Here is a 25,946-nt window from a genome sequence, read left to right on the forward strand (position 1 = left end):
CGGAGCAAAAAAGAACACTTTCCGTCGGTCCAAGAAAGGGGACTTCTGGTTGGCTCCATTTGATACGCGAACCTTCTGCGAAGATGAACGTGACTGGCAGAACTTTTATCCTTCACTGGTGGCAATGGTGATTTTAAGAGGATTTTCTAACAACTAAACCAAGAATGCTTGGAACGGCATTGTTGACATTCATAGAGTGGAGTTTTCGCACACACATTTTCGTTTTCTGTTTCTTTGTTCTTTCCCATGTGGTGGAACTAAGGTGGGTGTAGCGCAATCGGTTGGAGATTCCGCTGTGACTACACGATCGATCGACGGCTCGAAACCACCCTAGTGCCAACCAAACACTTCATCTCTCCCGCGTCGATAAACTGGTACCACACATGTCTGGGAGAATAAAAACACTGACATGATACATTGGCTGGCTCTCTCTACTCATACGGTCGTAAGTGGAAGCCTGGACACGGGTTGGCAAACCCCAAACGATTCTGAACGGGGGTTCCGCTTACCTTTTCCTAGTCGTCCTCAAAAAAAAAAAACGGCGTGGGAACCGCTTTAGCTTCTATGAGAAACGTTAGAACGCTCCTCTATGTACACGTTCTGGTCACTTCAGCAAACTATTCATAGGTTTCACTTGAAGAGGCAGTCGAGGAGTACTCGCTGGTTTTCGATTCCTGCGCAGCTGGATACGGCGCGTGAACAAGTGAGGGAAGCTTGGAAAGGAGTTGCAACTGAAATCGTGGTGGAAACCAAAGTCTTTACGCTATTTTTTTTTACTACGATTAGGGTGAGATGAGCGGAACCATCCCTAATCGCGCAATCTATGACCCCGTTTAGAGTATGGAGTACTGAGTTTGTCCATCGGAAATCCATACCACGTCAGATTCGTAGGATGATGCCTTTAAGTTGATCTCGTGTATCTCGACTTGAAGAAAGCATTTAATCGAATTCACCATGAATGTCGTTTGGTACGTGCCACGGCAAAATACTGTTCCAGAGGAGCTAATCAAATAGGTTCGAGACCTTTTCCTTGACCCCTGAATGACTTGTGGTGGCAAGCCGATGTGTCAAGTCTGTGTTTTTATCGTCCCAGACACGTCTGGTACTAATTTATCGACCCCGGAAGGATGAAAGGCCTGGTGAGCACCAAGGCGGATTCGAACCTCCGATCGATCTTGCAGGAAGCGGAACCTCTAACCACTACGCTACACGCACGCGTTCTTTAGGTGTGACGGAGACCTAAAATACCAACTATCCATCAACGGCCCATTTAGGACTTCTTGATTTCGATCAGGGGAACTTATTTGCTCAAGTACTATCAACTCTAAGTTAAAAAAAAATCGCTTTTTAGAAAAGTTTTTCATTGCAAAAAAAATTCAAAGGGATTTTATTAAGCGAAAAACCTAAGAAGAACATGGAGGATGATATTGGTAAGGGTGATTTAAGGTCAATTTCTTTGATAAAGCATTTCCCTCATTTTCAACGGATCGGCAACCGTATTCGCCTTGGGTGTCGGGAGGAGTGAACGTTTTCTCAACGTTTTTTCTAAGCGTTTTTCAACACCATGCAGACATGACCAGATTTTGTGTATTTATTTAAAAATTGCAATTAGCCTCAGTTTTTTTCTTCAAAATACCCGTTTTGGTTAGTTTTTTTTGTGACCTTTTTTGATTATTTCGCGGATTCGTCAATATGCCGAATATATCCTTTTATTGAATTGCCCCTATGTGGATTTATGTTTACTTAACGACGGTTGCCTTTTTTTCAGAGACGTTCTATATTAATCGACACTTTTTCCATGTGTTTAAGAGGCGAAAAAATTGGAAAAAAAAAAACAAAAAAAAAAATCAAACAATTCAAACAAATCCAAACAACTTTGCTCTTGAGGTCGAGGAGTTACTACAAAAAATGATAAGACAGATAAAATCAAGGTCTTTTTTCCTGTGATGGCTACACTGCTGACATTTTCAACGCTATGTCATTGTTTTCACTGTGACTCAGCGTTTACCTCTAATCAATCGTCGTGAAACGAAACGGGAGAAGGAGGAGGGAGAGGGTCGTTGGGAGGTGCTACAAAAAGGAAATTATCCTGAAAATTCTGGAAGTTCTGGAATTACGGAAGGGGAAGTTTCTGGAACAGTATGAAACTGTGCCATACCACATGCGTACGGTTGCGTTTCGGCGCTATCTCGCGTAGTTCGGATTTCTATCTGACTTAGACTATCGGTAAATCCTAAAGCTTAAAAAAATAAAAATAAAAATAAAATGGAGATGAAAATATTAAATTATCTGGATGATATAATTATTTAAAAAATGATAGTTAACACATATATGTAAATAGTAAGTGATATATATATATATGAATTATTTATTAAGTAGTAGTTTTTTTTTACGAATTTTTATACCTCTTTTGTACGTCGTATTTCTAAAAACTCTCCGAAAACGCAAACTATTTGAAATTAACGGGAAGAAAGTGGAAGAGTGGTGAGATTTTTCTCACCATGCCTGGATGTATCTGTGTACATAAGATCGTTAGACTTGACAATGCGTTCGACTGCCTTACACACGCTATCTGATCGCGTCCGACAAACTAGGCGCATGCCTATCGGAGCGCTTAACGCACGCTAACACATTTTAGATTAAGGTTGTTTCGGTTGCTGGACGTAGTTCCAAGAAAAATTCATGGTAAAGCTATCTGGATGAATACACAGCAATAAGGACCTTTACTATTAATACTTTGCTACTACCACTATATTTAAGAAAATCTAAACGAAATCGTGCAGCTCTTCTGCAGTTTTATCGTTTACATTATTTTTCAAATTTTGCAATATTTTTTCGTTTATATAATTTTTCAAATTGAACGATTAAGGGTCTCAGGACACAAGCCATACCTAATTTCGCTTCTGCAAGCTCATCTGTGTGTCGGAGTGCATCGTGTACGTAGAACTACATTGACTCCCCTGATCCCTACACGATCGAAGTGGGTAAATCCAGAGAGAGAATGGATGAAAGACACATGAGGAGGCGGCCAAAGAGCCCGTAGCTTCTGCGAAAGCGTAGGCAGTCGCAAGAGTGAACGCAAGTCCCGACGATTAGGATTTACTTACTTTCTAGTCGGCTCAAAATAAAATGAAGCTCGCCGCAGTTCCGTAAATGGCTACACTCGGTGTGGTACGGTGGAGCGTAGCGGTTAAGATCAAAGGGGACCCTTGCTGGGACCCGCGCGTCGTTGCATTTAGTCCCACTTTCTATCGCAACCGCTAACTGGAGCGCAACTGCTTGCACATACAACTGCAGCGAGTTTTTTGTCATTTTGCTCTGACTGTATCGCGCCGTTTCCGGCACAGCCTCAGGAAATTGTGATTTATAGGGGCGTGGGTATGGTCATCGTTGCTCATGTGGAAATATTTTAGAGGCGGTGCCGGCATAGAGTGCATTTTTCACTCCAACAAACACTTCTGACACATCCTTAGTAATTTTCCGAATGCTTCTTTTTTGAAATGAAAATATCATTCTTTGTTAATTTCTAGCAATGGGTAGCTCACCAGAACTATACTGTAGTTATGTTCTGGGAATAGCAATAATACATAACTTCCCGCAAGGTATTTACAATTTAACATAACTAAGTGGATTTATATAAAATATATTTCAAGTAAAAGAGAAACATGGGTAGCTCACCAGAACAAAATGGCCATCTCGGGTAATAAGTGAAAATGGAACATGAGATTTCGAGGGAAAATGGAAAAAAGACGGATTTGAAGAAAAAGTTGTGCTCTAAGCCTCCACCTTTGAAATATGTTCACTTATCCAGAAGTATTCAGTCTTCCCAAGCTATGAATATCCTCAAAAAAAAGCCGAATTTATTTTGTGTTGTAAAAGTGCAATAGTTTTAGAAATTACTCTTAGAAGATTAGGTGTCTTCTTCAGAAAATAAACGAATTACTGTAGAGGGTCTCACTTTTTAATTGACGTTAGCCTTAGACGCCTTGGCATCAGAGCTTCGCTTCGACTCTGTGTACACTACGTCTCAAGAACCAGGAAATTTCAGTTTCTTATCTCAAAATTTTGTCATCTCATTGACATGACGTTTCTGGATGGTTCATAGTTCTGGGGAACCGCTCATGCTGCCTCCTCACTTCGTTGAAGCCACCTCCAAAGTGAGTGGGTATCACCTGAGAGTTAAAGAAGACCGCGTAGGTCTTGGCGATTTTTGACCGCCGCCGGATAGCCAGCGGCTAAGACCCAAATCCGGATATTGCTTTACACACGCACACAAACACATTCATGTGGTCAAAATGGCTTCTCGGCTTCTTGAGCACCGTGGCCGGTTCAGTTCTCGTTCGAAAACAAAGTGGAAGCACTTCAACATCGCATGTTTAACGACGGCGCTGTTCACCACCAGTCAAGCCGTCGTCGTTGCGGTCATCCATCGCGTGTGTGTGAGTGTGAGTGTGTGCGGCCAGCTTTGTCGGGGGAATTTCTCCGGAGCTGTTCCATTGTTTTTGGTGTCCGCCCGCCCCCGCGGGTCGCCGTCGTCCGCGTCTCCGTCGTCGTCAGCGCAACCGCCGCCGCCGCCGTCGCCGCTGTCGTCGCCGCCAAGCCCTGCCTCCGCTACCGCACTTGCGACATCCTCGCCTACTCACCACATACCCTGTGCACACTCACCACATCGGCGGCGGTCACTATGCGAGTGCTCATCTGGCTACTCTTGATATTTACTTTCGCTGCAGCTGTGAGTCGTTGATTCTGTTTCGTATTACTTTCTCCCATCGTTCAATCCATAAAGTAAATAGTACAGTTTCTTTTCTGATCAAAAATCGAAAATCCTACAGTCAGATTCGTTGGCGGAATTCTTGAAATTCCAGTGCATTGTGAAACGCAGATGAGATTCCAATCGCGCGAAAATACATCGAACACCCCTCAAAGGTGCTAAGGATAATTCTTTGGAATATTTCAGTGACTTTTCGCTCAGAAAAAACCCTACGCTCCGTTATTATTCCGTTCCCATTCCCAAATTTACGTTAACTTCCTGTCAAGTCAAGTTTTCATTAACGACAGCCAACTTTTTGACTTGTCCCAAACAAATGAAAAAGAGAGGAATGTTTTTTTTTTCTCGAAAAACCAACGAGAACTTATTAGTGATTCAATCCTTCTCTGGATAGATTTCTTTTTTTTTCTGGTTTCCCAGTGAATCATGAAAGAATTACAGAATTCCATTAGTTATCGATTTTTCAAGGGATATTTTTTTCGGAATATTTTTAGGGGATTTCTGAGGCTCTCACTCAGATTGTTTTCCAATGTAAAGTAATTCGAAGAAAATTTCCATCCAAATTTTTATTAACTGTAGGATTTCCAACGAAATGAAAAGGAGCATACGATAAAACGAGAAAAAATTGAACTTTCAAAATCAATAGAATTGAAATATAATTTTTAAGGACTTTTTAAATTGAAACGTAATTCTTTCGGCAAAGTAAACAAGCAGCAGTCTATAGGTTCTTTTATCGTCACAACATTGATGTTGCAGTTATTTTTTCTACTTGAATTTAATTTTCCGACATTTTTTGTTCTCAATGGTGCGCCCAAATACTCGACGAAAGGTCTGATAACTCTCTGGAAAGTTCTATTGGAATGCTCTAGCACAGTTCCAGCGGATTTAAACGGTCTCACAAAATTAGCGATGTAGAAATGCTTGGTAGTGTAAGGAGGTATTTGTTGTGTGAGAAATCATCTCAGAACTCTTTCGGCTAAATCTCTCCAAAAAAGTCTAGCAATCTAGCTCAATCAGTAGCGCTAAGTCAGTTGGCCCAATATCAACAACTACTGAAAATCCATAAATTTTTCCGTACCCATGTACACCGATTACAGTTGCACTCGATCGTTGTGTTTAAAATTTCCTAAGTTTTTACCTAAGATTCGTCTACGAATTTTCCCGAACAATGACTCGTAAACCCGTTCTGGACCTCTTTTTCATTCTATTCGGTCTCCAAATGTATTCAGTATTACACTGACCGCCGCTTTTTTTTGTATTGTTACCGAGTAGCACCCGAGTTTCTTTGCTTCGTCGCCCTCACGTCACTCGGCTGTTGCTTTGCTCAGCTGTCCACTCTCGACACATACGATCAACGACTTCCCCTCAAATCTCAAACAAATCGCCTCGCATTTTCCGAAATCTGAACCGGAAAGAGCAATGGGACTCTATGTGAGGGTGTGTGTGTGTGTGTGAAGGGCTAGAAAAGTGAATTTTTGATTTCAAAGCAAGAGGAGAGGAGGGAGGGAGGAGGAAAGGGGTTTGTAAGAACTATTCGAAGCGTCTGCGAGGGATATGAATAGAAAAGTTCAACTTCCAGTGAACCTGGGCATAGATGAATGTTGAACTGATTTTGATAAGTTGTACACGAAGTTGTTAAATAATTTTTTTTTGGCTCTCGTTTCGGCAAAATTGCCTTCTTCAGAGCTTGAAATGGCCGATCTAATTTACAATTTAAAGGATCAAAGCTCTCCACAACGTTACGCAATAAAATTTTTCAAAAACCTCGTGTACAAGATATGAATAGAGTCGAAAGACGGGAAAAATTCTTCTTTTTGTTGTTTTATTCATGTTCCCGCGATACATTCCGAATTTTTGGATGGTTTGTGGCGTTTTTTTTTTCGTGTAGTGCTTTGTTTTCCTAGATTTTCGTTATGCTCTAAAGTTTCAGTGCGACATTTAGTCTTTTTCAAAAATATGGTGCCTTAAAGAACTAATTTTTGGCATTATTATGAATTATATTACTAATAACTACTCTACATTATAATTTATTTTAGATATTAGAGCACATTCATCCAAAATTAAGCAGAAAAATTACATTTCTCTCATATCATGTATTTCAGCCAACTTATTTTTCTCCTTTATTAATTTTCTCTTCTGCTCCCATTAATTCTTTCTTTCGTTCGGAGAATGGTGAAATTTCTATTGTTTTTCATTGTTAAATTAAGTATCCTTATCGACGTTATGTTCCTTTTTGTGTCTTTCTTATAGAATTTTTCCGAAAAAAAAATATTTCAAAGTAGATTTTTTCTCTTCGTGAGTCTGTCAATCTTTTTGTTATCTAAGAGCTGCGGACCAGAACAGGGCCTAAATTGACCGTAGTTTTGTCGTCTTGAGAAAAATCCAAATATAATTTGAATGGCATATTACGGATCTCTATGCACCTCAAACGTTTCATAAAACTTCAAATTTCCTTAAAAAAATATGGTCGATCTCCTAAAAAATTCGTTCTTATTTACTTTATTTTATTATCACGATCCTTATAATAGTCCCGAGTATCCACTTTATGCGATATTAATGTATGTGATGTTAATTAGTTAGTTATTTTTTTATATTAACTAAATGTTATCTAATTAATATTTAAAAAAAAACTATACGCTGAAGACGGACTTATTACTGTTTATTTATTTCACGTTTTCAATTGAGCGCTAGAAATTCCACTTCAACTCTCACTATCCAGAAACGGAAAAGCGAAAAGCGAAATATAGAAAATTCTATAAAAAAAATCTAAAATCTGAAAAATATAGGAAAAATCTGTAGGTCTTCTTGTAATACTAAAAATAAATGTTTAAAAAAGCAAAAAATAGAAAAAAAACAGATAACTAAATACATAACCCTAGTCTAGAGTCTAAAGCGTAAACTGGTCTCGATATTAATCAGCCCACACGTTCGACTCGAACTCAGAATTGTTTGAGGTTTATGAGTGTGTTTGTAGGGTATAGAATGACCTGTGTGGGACTCACTCGATATATCAAGTCAGGGTGTCTATCGGTGATCTATCCTCTAAGATACGGTCGGCACTGATTTACCCTGGAAAAATAAAAAACAAAAAAATGAAAGCCTGGCACGTTTTTGAAGCATTCGTCGTTCATTCGCAGTCGAACTTCCTCATCTAAACTCAAATTTTCACAGATTAATAGAACTTTTCTACTTACGCATAGAAGAGTGTGTTGTTCGGCTTTCGCGGCTTACTGTACCGTGATCGGATTAGGGGATGTTCGCCTATCTTAAATCCTGAATCGTGTGTGTGTTTCACATTTTTTTCTTCCAGTGTTCACTGAATTTGTAAATAATTGGTGATGTGAAATTTCAAGGAAGAAAACACCATTCGTCCACAAGGAAATACTTTCACCTTGTGGATTAATGTTATTAGACGACTTAAGCACCATCCAAGCTTTTTTTTTAAGAGTATTTCCCCAAGTTTTCCTAGAGCTTTCCTATTCTCCATATATCATCTTAAACAAGGGCTAAATTTGTATTGGAGGATTTCGGACAAGTTTTTTTTTTCGAGCATTGTCCTTACATCGTCTAGGAGGATTAGCTTTTTTCAAAGTAATTTATTCACTAATTATTACTCTATACATAAAGCTAACTATTTGATACCAAGTGGGGTACAAAGTTTTAAAGCATTTCCATTAGAGGAACAGACACATTTGAAAAGGAACAAAAGAAGAAAAAAAGAAAAAAGAAAAACAGAAGAAAAAGGAACATTTGAACAGTATGCAGAGGAAACAGCTCCTATTTCAATGATTTGTTCTTGAAAGTACACATTTACGGCAGTTTTTTCCCTCTAAGATATCACCTCCTGATCCAGGATATCCAAATCCCTTGACACTTTCGAGAAAAAAGAAATTTGTACCAAAAAAAAACTTGCTGAAATTCCCAGTGATCGCCGCGCAAAAACACTTGTCTGGTGCTGGCGATGAATCCAGTTAGTTGCTTGACTTTGTGCAAGGGAAAAACCTGGATTTTCCCCCTGATTCGTTGGGGTCATCTACGACTGTTCAAGTGTTGCGCAAACACCGCCAACACACTCACTGAACCGCCTAAGTTGTGTATTTTTATAATGTTTTGTTTTGTTCGTTGTTCGCTGTGTTGGTAGTTTGTTTACTGGGTGGTGTAGGCTGAGCATAGGACTACATATGTTGACTTTATTCGATGACTGATCCAGAATCAGGTTGCTCAGATGAACCGCTGAAAAACTGTCATGTAACTCTGGTTGCATCGGCGCCTAATTTCTTTGCGAATATTTACTTTAGTTTTTGAATTTCGAACTTTCCCAAACGATTCTATTTACGAATAAACAAGAAAAACATTTAACACAAAGGATTATTGTGCTTTGAAATCTTCGCAAAAAGAAGTTGGAAGAAAAGATTTTTGGATTCCAAATTCGGATAGATTTCTATAGCTATTTTTCAACGGGGAAAGTGGAAATGGAAGTGAAAAATCGATAAAGGAAAAATAGAAAATAGAATAAGAAAAATAGAAAGGAGAAAAGAGAAAAAAAATGAAGAACCCGCAGTCTCTGATTTTGATAGAAATAAGGCAGAATTCCTCATTGGTTTCCTTATTTTTATCTGGCCAATCATGTATGTGAGATCACTAGAGCTGTTTTTATTGTGTTAAAAATACAATAATAAGTAAATAAATAAATGAAAATGAATAGTAAATAAATAAATAAATAATTAGTACATAGCTCTTAGGTAATTTTCTCTCCAGGACTTCGTCTAAAACGCCGAGATCACTGACCAAAATGTACGCTTTCGTGGTGGGACAGGCTACAGTATTGATCGCTAGTCGCTCTACAGATTTGTTATGGGTGCTGCTTTAATTCGCTAGCATTTAGTCCTTAGCTGTGTATCGAAGACTTTGCAACCTCTATAAAAATTTTCGGGAATATTCTTCCATTCTATCGTTCCTTTTCAAATATTTATCAAATATATAATATTTTCGAACTTCTTTTCTTTTCTTTTTTCTTTCTTCTATTTGTTAATTTCGTGTTTTCCGCAGTGTAAGAAATCGGGAGTACCGGAGCATATATGATAGAGAATGACCTTATTAGAGGATATAAGTATTTGAGAAATCCATTAATATACAGATTCGGGGGGTAAGAAAAGATATTTTAATGAATTCTTTGCTATTCGACGGTGCCCTTATCTTTTCTGGATAAAAATCAATGCTTTTGAGGATGTCTACTCGATATAGGGAGCTATTTTTCCAGATGTATGAGAAGCTTTCGAAGAACTCTAAACGATACAGCGGAGGAACAGTTGAAAAGCGTTTATGATCCGCGAAAACGATCCGTGAAAGGTTTCGTGGTTGCATTTTTCTGTGGAAGGCATCCACTTTACAATTCTTTCCCACTGAATCCCAGAAATTCCCAGTTATTTGTTTTACGCATTTCTTTGACGTGCCCTTTTTCGTAGCGTACCGATCGTTTGTGGGATTTTTTTCGCTCAGCTCGTTTCGCAAACGAAAACGACTACGAATTTAATCTCCCCTAAAGCGTTGTGTTCTCCGTAGTTTGTTTCAATAATCGTATGTGTACAGCCCCATTTTGTTGACCCCACATCCCTCATCTATCAATCAGTGAGTTTTTTTTTTCTCAGCGTTGAAAGCGCCTTTTCTGAAATGTTTGACGAACGCTTTTTTTTTCTCTGGAAAACCGTTGAGTCATTTGTGGACGACGTGACATTGTTCTTACGTCGAGCAGCTTTCATTTCATTCCCCCCCCCCACTGTTTTAGGTCCTCTGACGGAACGTAGAACATAGTTAACGCACATTTATCTATCTTTACCGAGGTTAAAAAATTGATTGTGAGAAGGCACTGAAAAAGGAAAAATAAAGTAGGAGTTCCCGCTGCATCCGGAAGTATCCATATGCTTTCCTCAGAGGTCTAGGTAGATATCTGTCTATTTGGTTAACAAGCTTAACGCTTACGCCAAAAACCGACCACCTCGGAATGGACAACTGTTCCTGAAAATTGCGACAAATGTAACAAATGTGTTACTTCAAATCTACAACAATAATTGGAAGTTAGTATTTTTTGTTCGGGGTTGAACTCGGGAAAAAAATCCGAGAAAGAACGGGACCGAACGAGATAAGCAGGGAAAAAATCCTCATTTTTTCTTTTTTTCTCTCAGAACTTATTGGAAGTAAACTCTAGGATCAAGTAGCCTATTTGTATTCTTACGGATGTCGCTATTGTTTTTTCTTCCGCTTAGACCCGAGCTGACAAACTTATTTTTATTTGTTACTAAAACTTATTCTAAACAAATCTACTTGCTACATGTTATATGTATATTAGAACTATATATTGTATATTTTTTAAAAACCGTATGCATATATTTATATTATAAATTGTAAAACATTTTAAAAAAGAAAGAGATGAGATATACAGGATATACAGGCTACAGATACCATGAAATGTCAACCAGTAGTTATTCAGAACGATGTATGTTATTGTTATTTTTTTAAACTAATAATGTGTTAAACGCTTTTTCCTAAGAAAAAAAAAACCTTCTCCTGCACTCAACTCCAGAAAACAATTTTAATTTAAACGTGTTTAGCGCTTTTTTAGAAAAAAAAAACTTTATCTTATCCCTTAAATTATTCCACTACTCTTTCTCCGAAAAAAAAAATTTAATTCAAACGTGTTTAGTATTTTTTGAAAAGAAAAAACACTATCTTGCCTTTATAAATATATTACTACTCTTTCTCCAGAATTTTTTTTTAAATTTAACAGTGTATAGTGTTCTTTTAAATTTTGTCCTCCCCTTAAAAATACTACTCTTTTCAAAAATAAATAAATAAAAACAAAAAGTAGTACTCTTTTTCCAGGAAAAATGTTCCCGTGTCACTTAGCGTACTGCTCCGATCCTCGCAACGTTAATTGAAGGGCTTAGCACTCTTTGTTTGTTCAGTGTTCGAGCGCGCTCTTTCGAGTGTTGCATCACGCACGAATAGGTGTGGTGACCGACCGACCGACCGACCATTCTTCTCAGGATAGAAATCAGGAGCACATGAGCGATCTGTATTTAGTCGTTCCTGCCATTCCACATGAGAAATGAGGAGTCAAAAGAACGGCAAAAAAACTGCTGGATAGAAAAAACAAAAAAAAAACTCTAGCTCCCATTGTATTTCTTGGATGCTTGACCTTTTGAAGGACCGAAGTGATTTGAATTTTCTCGCAAAAACTGTGCTTTTTTTCCCGAAGTGTTATCAAGTTTCATTTGCATACGAGTGTTCCAAATTTTTCGTCCACTCTGAGTTCAGCATAGAATTTCAGTTCGTTGTTTTGTTGCGAGCAGTGGACGACTTGCGCGTTCTCGAGCGCGTGCCTATTCTTCACAATCCATTCAGGGGGAGGGGAGGAGGGTACAGGGTTTCCATCGTAGCATTCACGCACTCGCCAAACATTGAAACCTTCTAAACTCATCTGAACACGGAGATCACCTGACCAAGACGTTTTGAGGGAGGGGCGGGAGGGGGGGAGGGGGGATCCAATAATTTTTTGCTTCTGCGGCACGTATAAATATTTGTTAAAAGAAGCTATCAAGTAGCTGAAGCTGTGCAGCTAACTGAAATTATTTTCGTTATTAAGGTTATTAAGTAGGAAATTTTTATGCTTCCTGAAAAATAAATTTTTTGATAGGCTATCAAATAAAACTTCTTTATATTATCTAAAAAACTAGAATCAAAATTTTTCATAATTTTCAAAGAGTATTCTTACTCCCGACAAAGTGTGTTCTCTTTTCCTTCTTTTTTTTTAGTACAGGACTGGTATCTTTTTCTTATTCTTTATCTTATTTAATGAAAACGTCGAGTTAAATTTTAGAGAAGGAGAACAGAACAGAAGAAATTGCCGTTGTTCTCATAGTTGTATTTATCTCACGAAAACCATTCGAATTATGTTAACCTGACGAAAAATGTGACGTTTTGAAATCCGATCTGGTGACTCAGAAATATCCAGCAAAAATTTCTATTACCAGATTACTTGCATTAGAATACACAGCTAATAAGATAGAAGGAAGTATATGCGTCATGCACTCTGATAGAAATTTTACTCTGGATGAAATAAAGTTTTCATCGTGAAGTAGTGAGGAAATTTTAATTTCTTATTGATCTTGCAATAAGGAAGTATTCTGGAATGTTCTGAAAATTTAAGAATCTCTTTGTTTTTTTTTGTTGGTCTTACTTCGAAAATGTACACGAGTAGATGAAATTTTCGTTGAATTTTTCTTTAAGAAATATGTACTAATGAAGAAATATAACTTCTGTTTCCTTGTTAAGACAAAAGATTCTCAGCTGCAACGCTTGGTCCAAAATTCTCTTTAGCTATTTTTCAGACTAACCAGATAATCTGAAACTCTCCTAAAAGTCAACAAACAATTATTTTTATTTTGCATTTATCATCCAGCTATTCATTTTTTCGCTCTATGGTTATTCGTTCTTCTATTTTTATTTTTTTTTGTTATTTTTTGTTATTTATTTTTTTCCTTTCTAGAATTTTAAGTTTACCGTCGAAAGAATGTTCTGCTAATTTTCTTTTTAGGCACGCAGAGCAAAACGAAACTGTGGATGTTCGTCATTTTGCAACTGTTTGAGTCCGATCCAGTTCCAGGTGGGTTGAAAATGTTTTCGAGCCCGAATCTGTGTGTCTTGTTGAAACTATACAATATATTCAATTTACCGTAACGTTTATTCATGTTCTAGATGCTCACGTGGTTACGGTAGGTCACAGGTCGTAAGGATAACGAAATATAAAGAATAAAAGTAAAGAAAAACAAGTAAACAAGCAAATAAATGAACAAACAAATAACAAATGTTGTACTATAAGTAGTATAAGTATAAGTATGTTATTCTTTATTCAATGGATAGGGTGTTTATTCAGCATCCATGACCGTAAAGTACCTAACATGAACAAACCGAGGACCTTTTCGAGTAGACTTCGGAGGAAATTCTCTGTTTCTCTGTTTTTTTTTTGTCATCATTTAATTTCTTAGACTTTTGCGTGGCCTGGAAGACCGCAAGGACTGTACGAGTGGAGTACTGTAAGGAGCAGAATGAATGTATGTGTGTATTAAGCTGTCAAAGTAAGCGATTTCTCACGAATTCGTCACGGTCGTCCAAGAATCAGTGCAATGGCGCCTTCGCCACTTACGCTTCACTGCACCCATTGGATGAAAGCGTTTGGAAGCAACTATGACTTCTTCCTTAGTTTTTTTCGGAAAAATATAGAAAATACAACAACATAAAATGAGAAATATAATATATAAAAAATAATTGGCAGCACCTAAAGGCTGGAACTCCAGCCAGCCCTTCAAATACGGCACGGCCCTGACCGTCCACAGTCCATCCGGACGCAATGATAGGCTCTTCTACTGTTCGGAGGGGTCGCGTTGAGTTCAAGATCTCAATCTGACCTCGCATCCTAAAAAATTTTTCCGGGTCAGATAAATGCGCCCTAAAGAAAAAATATGTGCCTTGGTTGGATACATTCCCGCCCAAAAATAAAAATTTGTCCGCGCAGAAACGCATCAGGCAGCGAGAATGCGTCTCCATTCGTTTCTACCGGCACTGGAAATGTTCCTGCAACAAAAGACTACATAGGTCCCGCAACGAAGCGCCACTGCACCGAGTTTCCGTCAACAAAACAACCAGATAATATTGTTTAGCATAATTGGAATAAGAAGTCACCGACGTTTCAGTTTTCATTGTAATTATCCGGTCAAGGACAGATGTATTGGATACAGGCCCTGTACATAGTTATCCAAGCGGATTGCGAGGGTTTATACTGGTGATCAACGAGGACAACTGAAGTTTTTTCCTCCTTCAGCAGCAGCGCCACTGCCTACGATTGCGTTCCATAATCGTCAGGATGTACTCGACAAGAACATTGAGAGGGATCAGTTCTTTTTTAGAAGTACAGAACTTGAAAGGATGGTTCTGGGTCCCGTAGGTTCCGTAGTAAGCTTAAAGGCGTCATCCCACGAATCTGATGTGGTGAAGATTTCAGGTGGAGTACTCGTATACGGGATGGGAGACCATGCAGAGGGGGGATTCCGTCCATTTTTTCCTGATTGCCTGAAAAACGGCCCGGAAGATGCGGCGCCGTACAAGGCTGGCGCGCTCCACTCGAACTCCTTGTAGAAAATAATGCGCCAGAACGCCTCAGGCCGTCTCTTCCGGGTCGTTTTTTACGGCGATTAGGAAGAAATGGACGGAATCACTCTCCTCTCCATAGTCTCCCATCCCTGAAATCCGTACCACCTCAGATTCGTGGAGTGATGCCTTTAAAGTATAGTCGCATCAAAACGCCATGAAGCACGGACAGTTGCGTAAGCGACTGCGCTCAAGGCGATGCGGTGGAGATAGCGGTTGGAATCGAGGGGGGCCATGGCGGACTGCAGAGACGGGTGGCGTTAGCAAGGATCCCCACACGATCCCAACCGTTACGCTCCACCGCGCCGCTTGGGACGCAGCCGCTTGCGCACCTGTCCGTGCCTCATGGCGTTTTGACCCAACTTTATGTCACTGCCTTCTGCTGTAACTCTAGCAGCTTGACCTCGTCTTAATCCGGAATTTTCTTTTCGAAACCATCAAATTCAGATCAATGTCAGTAAAAGTAGATCACATTATAATTTCAAGGGAACTGATCCTCCTATTGTTTTTGCTTTCTTTTTCTTCTTTTTTTTTCAAAATTACACTTTTTTGTAATTGATTCGATCACATTCTTACAGTATCGTTTCCCTACAGTTAAATTATATCTCCATTCTAAGTTAATTCAGCATTTTTGTTTCTGTATTAAGATTTTCTTTTCAGATGTTCGCCCCATTTCAGCCGAGTTGCACTTGTCAACAAGGACCCTCCTGTTTGCCTCAATGCAGCCGATCTGAACTTGTGAGTGCAATGTCCATTTTTGGTTTTTTTTCCTCCTCTTTTCAATTTGAAAAAAAATCACTGCAAGAGAAATATTTAAACACAGGAGAAACATTTATGTATGATTTTTTTTCTCTCTCTTTTATTCCAGAAAGGGATGTTATCTTATTTAGCAACTTAAACGATCCGGACCTTCTCTTAATTTTTCCCACTGATGGCTTTCATCGTAGATCTTAGAGCTTATTTTTGAATTTTAGCAATTTCTTCCCTAATCAACTCAAATGCTAAGCTGTTAAGAAAATAGTAACAATTCTTTTACTCAAATCCAAAAGAGATTAGAAAAATAATAACGACAAAATAATTGTTGAAGTGCTGAATTATTTCTACGACAAAGTAAGCTTGAAAGAGACTGCGTGATTTTAGAAATAAATTTTAAAAAATTAAAGATTCAATCGCTCACGTGATAGTTCACCATAAGCCTAAAATTTTCGAAGTAAATAGGAATCGCACTCATCGGTCATTTCTCGTGGCTATCGAAGAAAAAAATCACCACGGTACATTGACCAAAATAATTTTCATATAAAGCAATGAGAAATTACGAGCTTCTGATAAAAATGCTCTTTTCTCAAGGCACAAGTTGAATCAATTCAGTCTCGCTAACAGAGATTTGTCCGATGAGAGCACTTCAAATGTCAAGTGGTGTAATTGCCAAGGGCGGAAGTGTTCGCAACTAATATTATCCGTCATTATAACTGGCGAAAGCTTGGAATTATCTCAGAAACTATTTCCAATCCCAAAAATCTTCGAATTTTCATTACTACTAGTACTTAAGCTATTGATACAATGTTGTGGAAAAGAAAAAAAGAAATACACTGCTAGAAATCCAGCGAAAAAGTTGAGCGAAAAAATTCAAAAACATTACACTTTTCCGCATTCTACACCACTAAAAGTCTACAATTTATCAAAGGTCCACAAGTTATGAAAAGTCTGCGAGATCGCATCCACCACAGAGATGATTTTCCAGTGAATGATTCCGCTTGGATTTTACTTTCGGTTCAAATTAAATTTGTTAGCGTTGTTGGAAGTTGTTAGGCCTGAAGCGGACCCAGGAGACTCATCGTCTTTCGTTCCTCTGCTTTAGTTTTCCGTTTCCGACTTAACAGCTTTCATGAACGCTAGCAAATTTAATTTGTACCGCAAATAGAACCTGATTTCATATTTTCCTCCCTTAAAAAAACTCTCCTGAATAATCTAGAATTTTTCAGAGGTCTGACTGTGCTGAAACTTGTTTACGTGCATGCGTTCCGTCATGCACGGGTCGAACGGGGAATCAAATGGAATGCACGCAAAAATGCGGTGGCACGTGCAGCGCTGCTTGTCAGCTCTCTGCCACGCATAATGCTCAACAACAACAACAACAACAACAAAAGCAGGTATGTAGGCATATATTCCAGGAAGATAGGAGAGATCACCATAAAATTCTAGATTCTGTATGTTTCAGATCGTCGCCGCACCTCCTAGGCCAGAACAGCAATGCGAGCAGAGATGCCAGGGAGTTTGCGTAGGCGCTTGCGCTGCGAAAGCATCGCTGCCATCCGTTTGCGACACCACTTGCAAAAACGCTTGTAAATTTGGCTGTCAGGACATTGCCACCACTGCGGCTCCTATTCGAATCTCGATCGATATAAGTGACATGTTCTACGACACGAATTGCGATACGAAATGCGGTCAGACCTGCCATTCGCAATGCGTTTCGCAGGGGAATCCGGCGACGACATGCGCCGCTTCTTGCGGTCAGCAATGCGGGACAGCTTGCGCAGGACGCGTACTACAGGTAGATCATGCAGCGGCACTGTCACCAGCACTGTTACCGGCACCGAATCCCTGTGTGCAGCACTGTAGCGAGCAATGTCGACGCGCTTGTGCACCGGAGTTGGAACCGCTTTGCTCAAGTTCTTGCGATGTTGTTTGTCGGTTGCGTTGCGCTGAAAATAAAGCAGTTATTCCAGCAAAATCCGCACTATCATCGCCAGAACAAGCGCAGCAGTCACAACTTCAATGTATCCCGCCATGTATGCCAGCTTGTCTCCCCTCATGCACTAATAACGTAACTGTTGCACCAATGATCACCACAAGCACCACCGCCACCACCACCACCACCAGCACCACCCGAACCTCCACTGAACCACCTGTGGTTGTTGTACGCACTGATTGTATCGCTGTCTGTATGCCTGTATGCGCAGACGATTGCATCCAGGCAGCCACCACCACCACCCGCGCCACGAGCACCACCACCACCAGCACCTCCACAACTGCACCCAGCACATCACCACCATTACAAATTCATATTAATCTTTTTGTATGTCCACCAACATGCCAACCTTCCTGTGAAACATCCTGTATTCAGACATTCACCAATTCGCAAAACGTTCTCGCTCCATCGATGGCTGTTCAATGTATCCCGGCTTGCCGTCCTCAATGTCTGGAATCATGCATTCAAGCACAAATGGTACCTCCATCTGTACAAGTATCCTTACCCACTGCAGCACCTACACAACCTCCACTACCACCACTTACACCTACTCAGATTCCTGGACCACTACCGTCTCCCACAGTTTCTATGCCACGAGTTTTATCCCTACCATGTGGACCAAATTGTCAACCAGCATGCGATTTGAGTTGTATCCGGTCGCAGGGAGGTCAGCCCACTACGGGCCACATAACCGCTCCACGGCCAACATCTGTCCCAATGCAAGTGCTCTGTATAGCCCCTTGCATGCCGGCTTGTGAACCTATGTGCATAATGAAAGCTCAGGGTGCTGTTACACCACCGCCAGCACCGATGGTACCAGCACCATCGTCACAATGTATTACCGTATGTCAACCTGCTTGTGAACCTCAATGTATTCAGACACATTCCCTTGTACAAAATGCACCCGCTTCTGCATCGCCAACCGCGGCCGTTCCCACGGGGTCGATTTGCATGCCAGCCTGTCGACCAGCTTGTGAACCTGCCTGCATCCAGGACGTATTCAAAGTGATCGAAACCTCCATACCACCACATAAACAGTGCGCACATGTATGTATGCCAATGTGTCAACCAAGCTGTACACAGGCACATCCGATGGTAACGTCAGCACCGCAACAACGACCACAAATCGTCCCAGGACCACTACCAGCGACCGCGTCTCCACAGCCCACGTTCCCCACCTCACCACCAATGCAATGCATTTCCGCTTGTCAACCCGCTTGTGAAGATTCCTGTGTTCAGCAAAATACCGTACATATTACCGTAAACGAAAATCAGGTTCAATGCGTTGAACCGTGTCGTCCAGCATGTGAACCGTCATGTATAATGCAACACAATACTCTGCAGGTATGATTCTTCTGGAACTACGTAGAAACTTACGAAGAAATAATTCCTTTTTCCCGTTGCTTTTCACATACGCACATCGAAATGATCTCACAATGCCAAAATATCCGGGCACTGCTTAAAATCACAGGAATTAAAAGCGAGAATTGCCGAAAATTTTCGAACATCGTAGTACACCAGAAATTTGTTGCTTTGCACACATCTGGGAAGGGGAATTTTTTCAAGGAATGAGTAAATCGAAAATCACATGAGTACCTGAACTTTACTCTAAGATGTGAAAAGATCTTTTAACGATTAAAAAATAGCTAGTTACAATCAGCATCGAATTTTTTAATTTTAGTTTTTTAGTTTTAGTTTTTAGTTTTTCTTTTTTAGTTTCTAACTGCGCGCTCTGACGGATGTAATAAAATTTAGTATAATATAATTTTTATATAATTTAAACTCTTTCTTTCTGGCTTTTCCCGGTAGTTTTCGCTTTTTGCCGCTTTCCAATGATATAAAATCTAGAATAAAAAATTAAACAAATAAAATAAAATCTACGCGTCACTCTCTCCAGTTTTTGACTTCTTCTTAACAAATAACAAATGGTGTCCCACCTTACCGGTCCCGTCAACTTTATCCTTCCAGGCTTAGTTTTCAAATCACCGCCGAGTCAACTTTTTTTTTTAAAATTCCTCATTCTAAATTTTCTATTTAAATTTCTCGTTCAAAGATTCCTAGCAACAGTTCTTAGGGTTTTCTTCCTTTTGATTTCCTGATCACATGGCTTTATTTCTATGTTTCGGAACGTTTACCGCTGAATTATTGCTGTACACCTTTTTTTTCATCGCTTCCACACTTCACTCAAACGAAAACGAATTTTCACACATTTTTCTATTTTTTTTTACATTTTTCTCTTCAGCAAACCTCTCCTCAGGCTCAATGCATACCTCAATGCCAACCACAATGCACTCCACAGTGCATTCAGGTATTGAAGCAATTTTTCAAAATTCTAAAGGGAGAATGAGTGAAAAAGGGGAAGGGGTGGGGCGGTGTTGTCACTATTGGCTCATTTGAGCCTCTCCGCCCCGCCCTCATAGACATCAGCTCATCTGTTATGCCGCGCGCCAGTTAGCTTTTATGGGATTTTAAGACAAGATGCGCTTTGTTTCACGAGAAAATGAGGACTTCTACATTTAGACTGCATACCTCATTTCATACTGATTTTAAGGGGGGCGTGCCGAGACCCACCGAAAATGGTAATGGCAGCTTGAACTGTTCTAACGAAGTGATAGTCAAATAAGAGAGCAGGAATTAATGAGAATTGCGTCATTTTACGCTTTAATGTCCCATAATCATTTGTGCAGATTTAGATCTAAGCCAGTTGTAATGCGAAGAAAGGACGAGTTTTCATTGAGGGCGGGGCTAAGGCAACAGAGCCAATCACGAGCACTCTACTCCGCCCATTTTTTAATCACATTTCTGCCGCCCACTCACTGGATATCATCAAGTTTCACAATTGTTCATTTCGTTCTAACTCTTTTCGTTGTCTTTGCTAAACTACGCAAAAACAAAACGTCTGGGACTTTAAATTAGGCAGTCAGAATGTTTTCTTGAAAAATTGTTCGAGAAAAACACTCGAAAAAGTGGAAAAGAAATGCCTAATGAAAATCTTTGTTGGAAATTAATTAATTTACTCTGTAAGTTCGTATGAAATAATCCGTACAAGCTTACGTACTTTGGAAATTTCAAGCTTTCCTCATAACGATTTAATCGCGTCGAATTTAGAGCCAACAAAAACCGAAACAACTCATTATTCAAATCCAGACAGTTCCTTGCCTCTGTGAGCAACAATGTATGAACGGCTGTCAACAGCACAATAAGGACGTCACAATTTGTGGTGGTGTTTGCAAAGAGGTTCATATTTCCCATGCGCTCTCTTCAATTCCGAGGAAAAAATTCAGGGGGAATTTTCTATAGGTCTGCGCCAATGATTGCGCGGTGCGTCAACCGCAAGCGCAGCAACAGCAAGCACTTATCGATTTTTCGGCTCCAGAATGTTTGCCGATATGTGAACAAGTGCGTTTTTTTTTATTTTTTCAGAAATTTCAATTATAAATCTTAGCATTTGGAGGAAACTGTTCAGTTTTTGTTATGATTCCCTTTTTTTTCCTTAGGCTTGCAACGCACAATGCGTTGAACGACTTCCACAAGAACAATGCGGAAATCTATGCCATGGACAGTGTACGGTAGCTTGTACTCAGGTACATAAATATTTCTTCAACTTAGATTTTAACGTAGATTTGTCGACTATGTCCATGTTTCCTTAAAGAAAATTGCACTCTTTGTTTCCGCAAAACACGAAAAATTTTTTAATAAACATGGAAAATATTTTAATAAAACATGCCAGAATTTGCTATGTTCCTTTCATAGCTCTTTCATTTTTTTTTGAGATATTGTCGTGCTCAGGTCATATCTTGGTATTCATGTTACGTTATGAAAAAAAGGAATAATAGCCAAATAGATAGAATAAATGATAACAACATAACAAGGTAGAAATAGTTGATAACAAATAAATAGGAATTAGACGTGACACAAAGAGAAGAAAAATGTGGAATACCACATGGAAATCATAGGAAACGTGAATGTATTATTGGACTATAAATGAAAAGGATCTCGAGCGCATTTTAAAGACCCCTTCTCTTAAAAAACTTTAATACTTTGAATTAAGAAATCCTCGTTCTGAACTACTGATCATTGCTGATTAAATAGTACTATTTTCCTGTTGAAATAATCCACATCTTAATTATTTCAGTTAAGATTTACTAGAAATTCCCTCGAAAGTAAACCACTTTAGGCTTCCTTAAAATTCCAAGGGGAACTGAAAACTAAAACTTTCCAGGCTCCAATCCCAGCATCTGCCGGTCCGTCTTGCATTCCTGCTTGTCAACCTGCTTGTGAACCGAGCTGTGTGTACAATCAAGCGCAACAACAGGTACGTTTTGTTCAATTCTAGAGTCCCTAAAAAACAAGTGGGCTAAAAAAAACAAGTTCCGTAGGAACTACAGTAATATTCCTAGTTATGCACGGTTATCCAGAAAACAAAGCCAGTTAATTATTGAAGACGGGGGGCATCCTCGCTCGATCAGGTCTTTGAATCCAATTTATTGTCCGCAACTTTGCTCTTTATCGTCTTTTTTCACTTTTTTTTTGTTTCTTTCGAACTGTTGCATCATCTCAACGAGCCAATCACAAAGTCTCCACCCCGCCCCTTTTTTTTCCCACATTGTACGGTTATAAGAACTGTGCATTTAGTTTATCTAATGGCTTCATCTTCTGGGTCATCTTCTGGCTCTGATCACGAAGGTCGTTGCCAGCTTGTTCTCCACGTATGGTACCACAAAATTTAGAAAATTCCCGGTCCATCGCGGAATTACCGTCGTCCAACTCCTACTGATTGTCTCAGATTTTTGATGCTGACTGATCGAGAAAATTCAGGCTAACCCCTTTAGGACTTGAATTATCCCGAGGGTGTCCCATTAAATAGTGATGTACTTAAAATGTGTGATGAACTTAAAATGCCCTTAGGGCTGTTACACTGTATAGAGCAGCATTTTCTCGACTTTATGCGTAGTTTTACGCGTTTCGTTCCAGGTCGAACAATGCCAACCAGCATGTGAATCCACCTGCATCCGTGAATGTCGACTGGGGAGTCCGTCATTGGCGGCGAATTGTGCTCCGTCCTGTACAAACATCTGCGCACAGTCATGCGCTGCGTTGGATAAGGCGAAGATTGTGCAACCGATTGCACAACGAGCGGACAGTTGTACACCGAAATGTATGCGAGACTGTCAAAATCTGTGCCCCGGGAAAACCGAGCAATGCACTGCAGGTTGGCTTCTTTGAAGAGATTATAAAAACTGTACCGTGGAGGTAGGATTACTGTAGATGCCCAGTGTCCATACTTGTTACAGTGCTTCTTTGAGTACCGTAACATAACAGACCACCCAACGGGCATTGAAGTGGCCTCAATTTGAGAGTTTTCTTCGGTTTCTCTCCTGAACGCCCCTAAATTGTCAGTGATTCCAGGTTGTGAAGCAAGTTGTACGCAACTTTGTGGACCAGCGCCAACACCTGTGATTCAGTTGTCGCCTCCGTACAACTGTAATCTTCCGTGTGATGTACAATGTACGCAGGAATGTCTGAACAAAGGTAACGTATTGAAGCGAAATTTAAATTCCAGTAACTTTAAACCGAAACTATTATTTTTAGCTATTATTTTTATTATTTTTTATTTTTTGTCAGTAGCACTCCTTTTTCTCTGCACTTCTTTATTTCTACCTTAACTTTATTTTTTTTTTATTTTCTGCTTGCTTAAAGCGAACCGTTCCAGTGCTTCAAGCGAATGAATTCATGAGAAGCACTTGTGCAACGTAGTGCGGAGTTTTCATAAACTCCTAGTATTCAAAAAATTCGTCAACAAAATTTAAAAATTGAATTGAAGTTTAAAAAATTGTTTGAAAGTCTGAAAAAGGCTTTCTCTTATATTCTTCTATGCAAGAAAGTAGAATTTCCAAGTGAAACGCAAAAAAAAAACGAGAAAAATTGAAGCAGAAGGAAAAAAAGACAAAAAGTTAAAAGAACGACGCCTAGATGTGTTTTAGGGAAATCTTACTTCGATATTTTTCATTATGAAATTTATTTGAAAATCATTAAATTCTCAAATTCTGCGAAGTTCATCGATTTCCTTTACAAAATCTTTTATAATTTTCATGTCTGGAAGGTATGTGATTGAAGCTTAAGGTTTTTACTGCGATCCTTCTTGTAATTGTAATAAAATGTAATTAATAAGTTAAAAATAGTGTCAAGTGTAAAAATATTGTTAAAATAATAATAAAAATAATAATAAATAAATGGTAATAAATAACGAAGTGCAGCATATCCGTTTGCAATTCTAAATCGTAATTAATCATAATTTGGAAGTGAAAAAATGGAAATATAAAATATAGGTGAAAAAATGGGAATATAAAATATAATGTATAAATGTAATGTATAAATAAGTGTAATAAAATAATGGAAAATAAAAGTCGAACTGCTCTGACGCTGTGTATTTCCCTAGTTCCTCCTTAACTTAATTTACCGTATGAGCCTTCGAGCTCTGTTTTTTTTTTCAGGGGGTTTTGAAAGTGCAGAAATTGAGAACATTGAATTCCAGGATTATTTCGTTGATTTCGTTTTCCGTCTTTTTTTCGCATTAAGACCTTAGCGATTTAAATCACGATTGGCCCAGGAACTCACCAATTGAATAAAACACAATCTAATAAATTAATTATTTCAGATAGTGGATGTGGATCGAACTGTATGCATAAATGTGAAGTCGCTTGTCCAGTGGTGAGCTGTGAAAATGCATGTGAAACTGTATGCAAGGTAAAAACCGTTTGCTCTCATTGATTCCTCAAATTTAGAACAATTTCTAAAAACACATAGTCGATTAATCAATTAAATTCCAGTTTTAAGATCAAATTCTCAGATTTCTTCTGAAGTATTTTCGTCTTTAAGGGGTATTAGCGGTTTCTTCGAAGCATAATAGAAGTGACAAGTACATAAGCAAAAATAACTACTCAATTTTAATTAGTGCAATTTAACTGTAATTTATATTGTATTTAATAAGGTACTTAAAGGAATCAGCTGACGAATCCGGTAGTGGTACGGGTTCCAACCGGGTAATGCCTATGCGGGGTCGTAGAATGTGGGGAAGAAGGTGATTCCGTTCATCTTTCCCCCTATCAGTGTAAACGGACGACCCCGGAACGCTGTTTCTTACGACGGCTTCTGTCGCAATGCGCAACCATTGCGCCCCGCTCCCGCCCGCAATTCGTCAGAATAGGTTTTCGAATGGGCTCTCGACGAATCGCAGGCGGGGGCGGGGCACAAGGGTTGCGTATGTACAGCGTTCCGGTTCCGTACGTTTACTTCTATACAAAGAGAGATGAACAGAATCACCATCTTCCCCACAATCTACGACCTCGTATAGGCATCAGCCGTCTGAAACCCGTACCACCGCAAGTTCGTGGGATGGTCCGTTTAAAAAAAAAAACTGTATCGCAGTGGCAGGAACGTATTCTCCGCAAAGATTTATCGACGTCTCTCCCGTCAACATTTTACATAATTCCGGTGAAACGGAAAATTTTATCTGCCTGGAAAATTTCTATTTCTTGAAAGCATCTCCCCACGAATCTGACGTGGATTTTCGATCCGGTCAAAGACTATATGGGATCGTGGATTGCAGAAACGGGTGGGATTCCGCACATTTATTCCTAGTTGCCGTAAAAAACAGCCCTGAGATGCAGTTTTGAGCGTTCCGGGGCGTTATTTCCTACAACGTGTTCGATTGGAGCGCGCCAGCCTTGTGCACGCGCCGCATCCTTCGGGCCGTTTTTTTTACGACAATTAGGAAGAAATGGATGGAATTACCGTCCTTCCCATAGTCTGCGACCACGTATGGGCATAACCCACCCACCTGAAACCCGTACCACCCCAGATTCATGGAGTGATGCCCTCAAAGGAAGCATACCATGAAAATGGCGATATTGGACCCTCTCCAGGAGCAGCTAGAATTAGGTGAGTGGGGGGTAGGGGGGCTAATTAGGAGTATGAGCATGTTTACGTTCGGCTGTCACAACTATGAAAACGTCTGAAAAGTAATAGAATCTACTTTAAAAAGGGTGAAAAAACGAAAGCATATGGAGGTACGTGGTTACGACACATCGTATTCTCCGTCAACTCGGTCCCATCCAATTCCAGGGTCAATGCGCATTCTCCGGACAACAATCACGACAATGCGCTCCAGCGTGCACACAATCTTGCGCCGAATTGTGCGCTAAGAAAAGAGTGAAACGAGCCTGA

At 39.5% G+C, this 25,946-nt stretch overlaps 1 protein-coding gene across 2 annotated transcripts; it reads left to right on the forward strand.

Annotated features, from left to right (window-relative positions):
- Window positions 1-4,684: 4,684 nt before the first annotated feature.
- Window positions 4,685-25,946, forward strand: RB195_020495 (uncharacterized protein; the record flags this gene model as incomplete). 2 transcript variants are annotated; one of them, XM_064188814.1, is made up of 15 exons in its annotated part: window positions 4,685-4,732; window positions 13,362-13,430; window positions 15,632-15,709; window positions 16,954-17,121; window positions 17,190-17,522; window positions 17,583-19,064; window positions 19,963-20,028; window positions 20,829-20,957; window positions 21,021-21,119; window positions 21,218-21,304; window positions 21,943-22,035; window positions 22,695-22,932; window positions 23,130-23,252; window positions 24,379-24,467; window positions 25,845-25,946. In XM_064188814.1, the coding sequence occupies 15 exons, from the start codon at window positions 4,685-4,687 to the stop codon at window positions 25,944-25,946; spliced, it is 3,204 nt and encodes a 1,067-aa protein (XP_064044695.1). The 2 variants fall into 2 exon arrangements, with proteins under 2 accessions (XP_064044695.1, XP_064044696.1); XM_064188815.1 differs by lacking the exon at window positions 4,685-4,732 and adding an exon at window positions 13,246-13,248 and having other exon boundaries at window positions 17,190-19,064.

The sequence above is a fragment of the Necator americanus genome, chromosome II (assembly GCF_031761385.1).
Source record: "Necator americanus strain Aroian chromosome II, whole genome shotgun sequence".
Taxonomy (NCBI): Eukaryota; Metazoa; Nematoda; class Chromadorea; order Rhabditida; family Ancylostomatidae; genus Necator; species Necator americanus.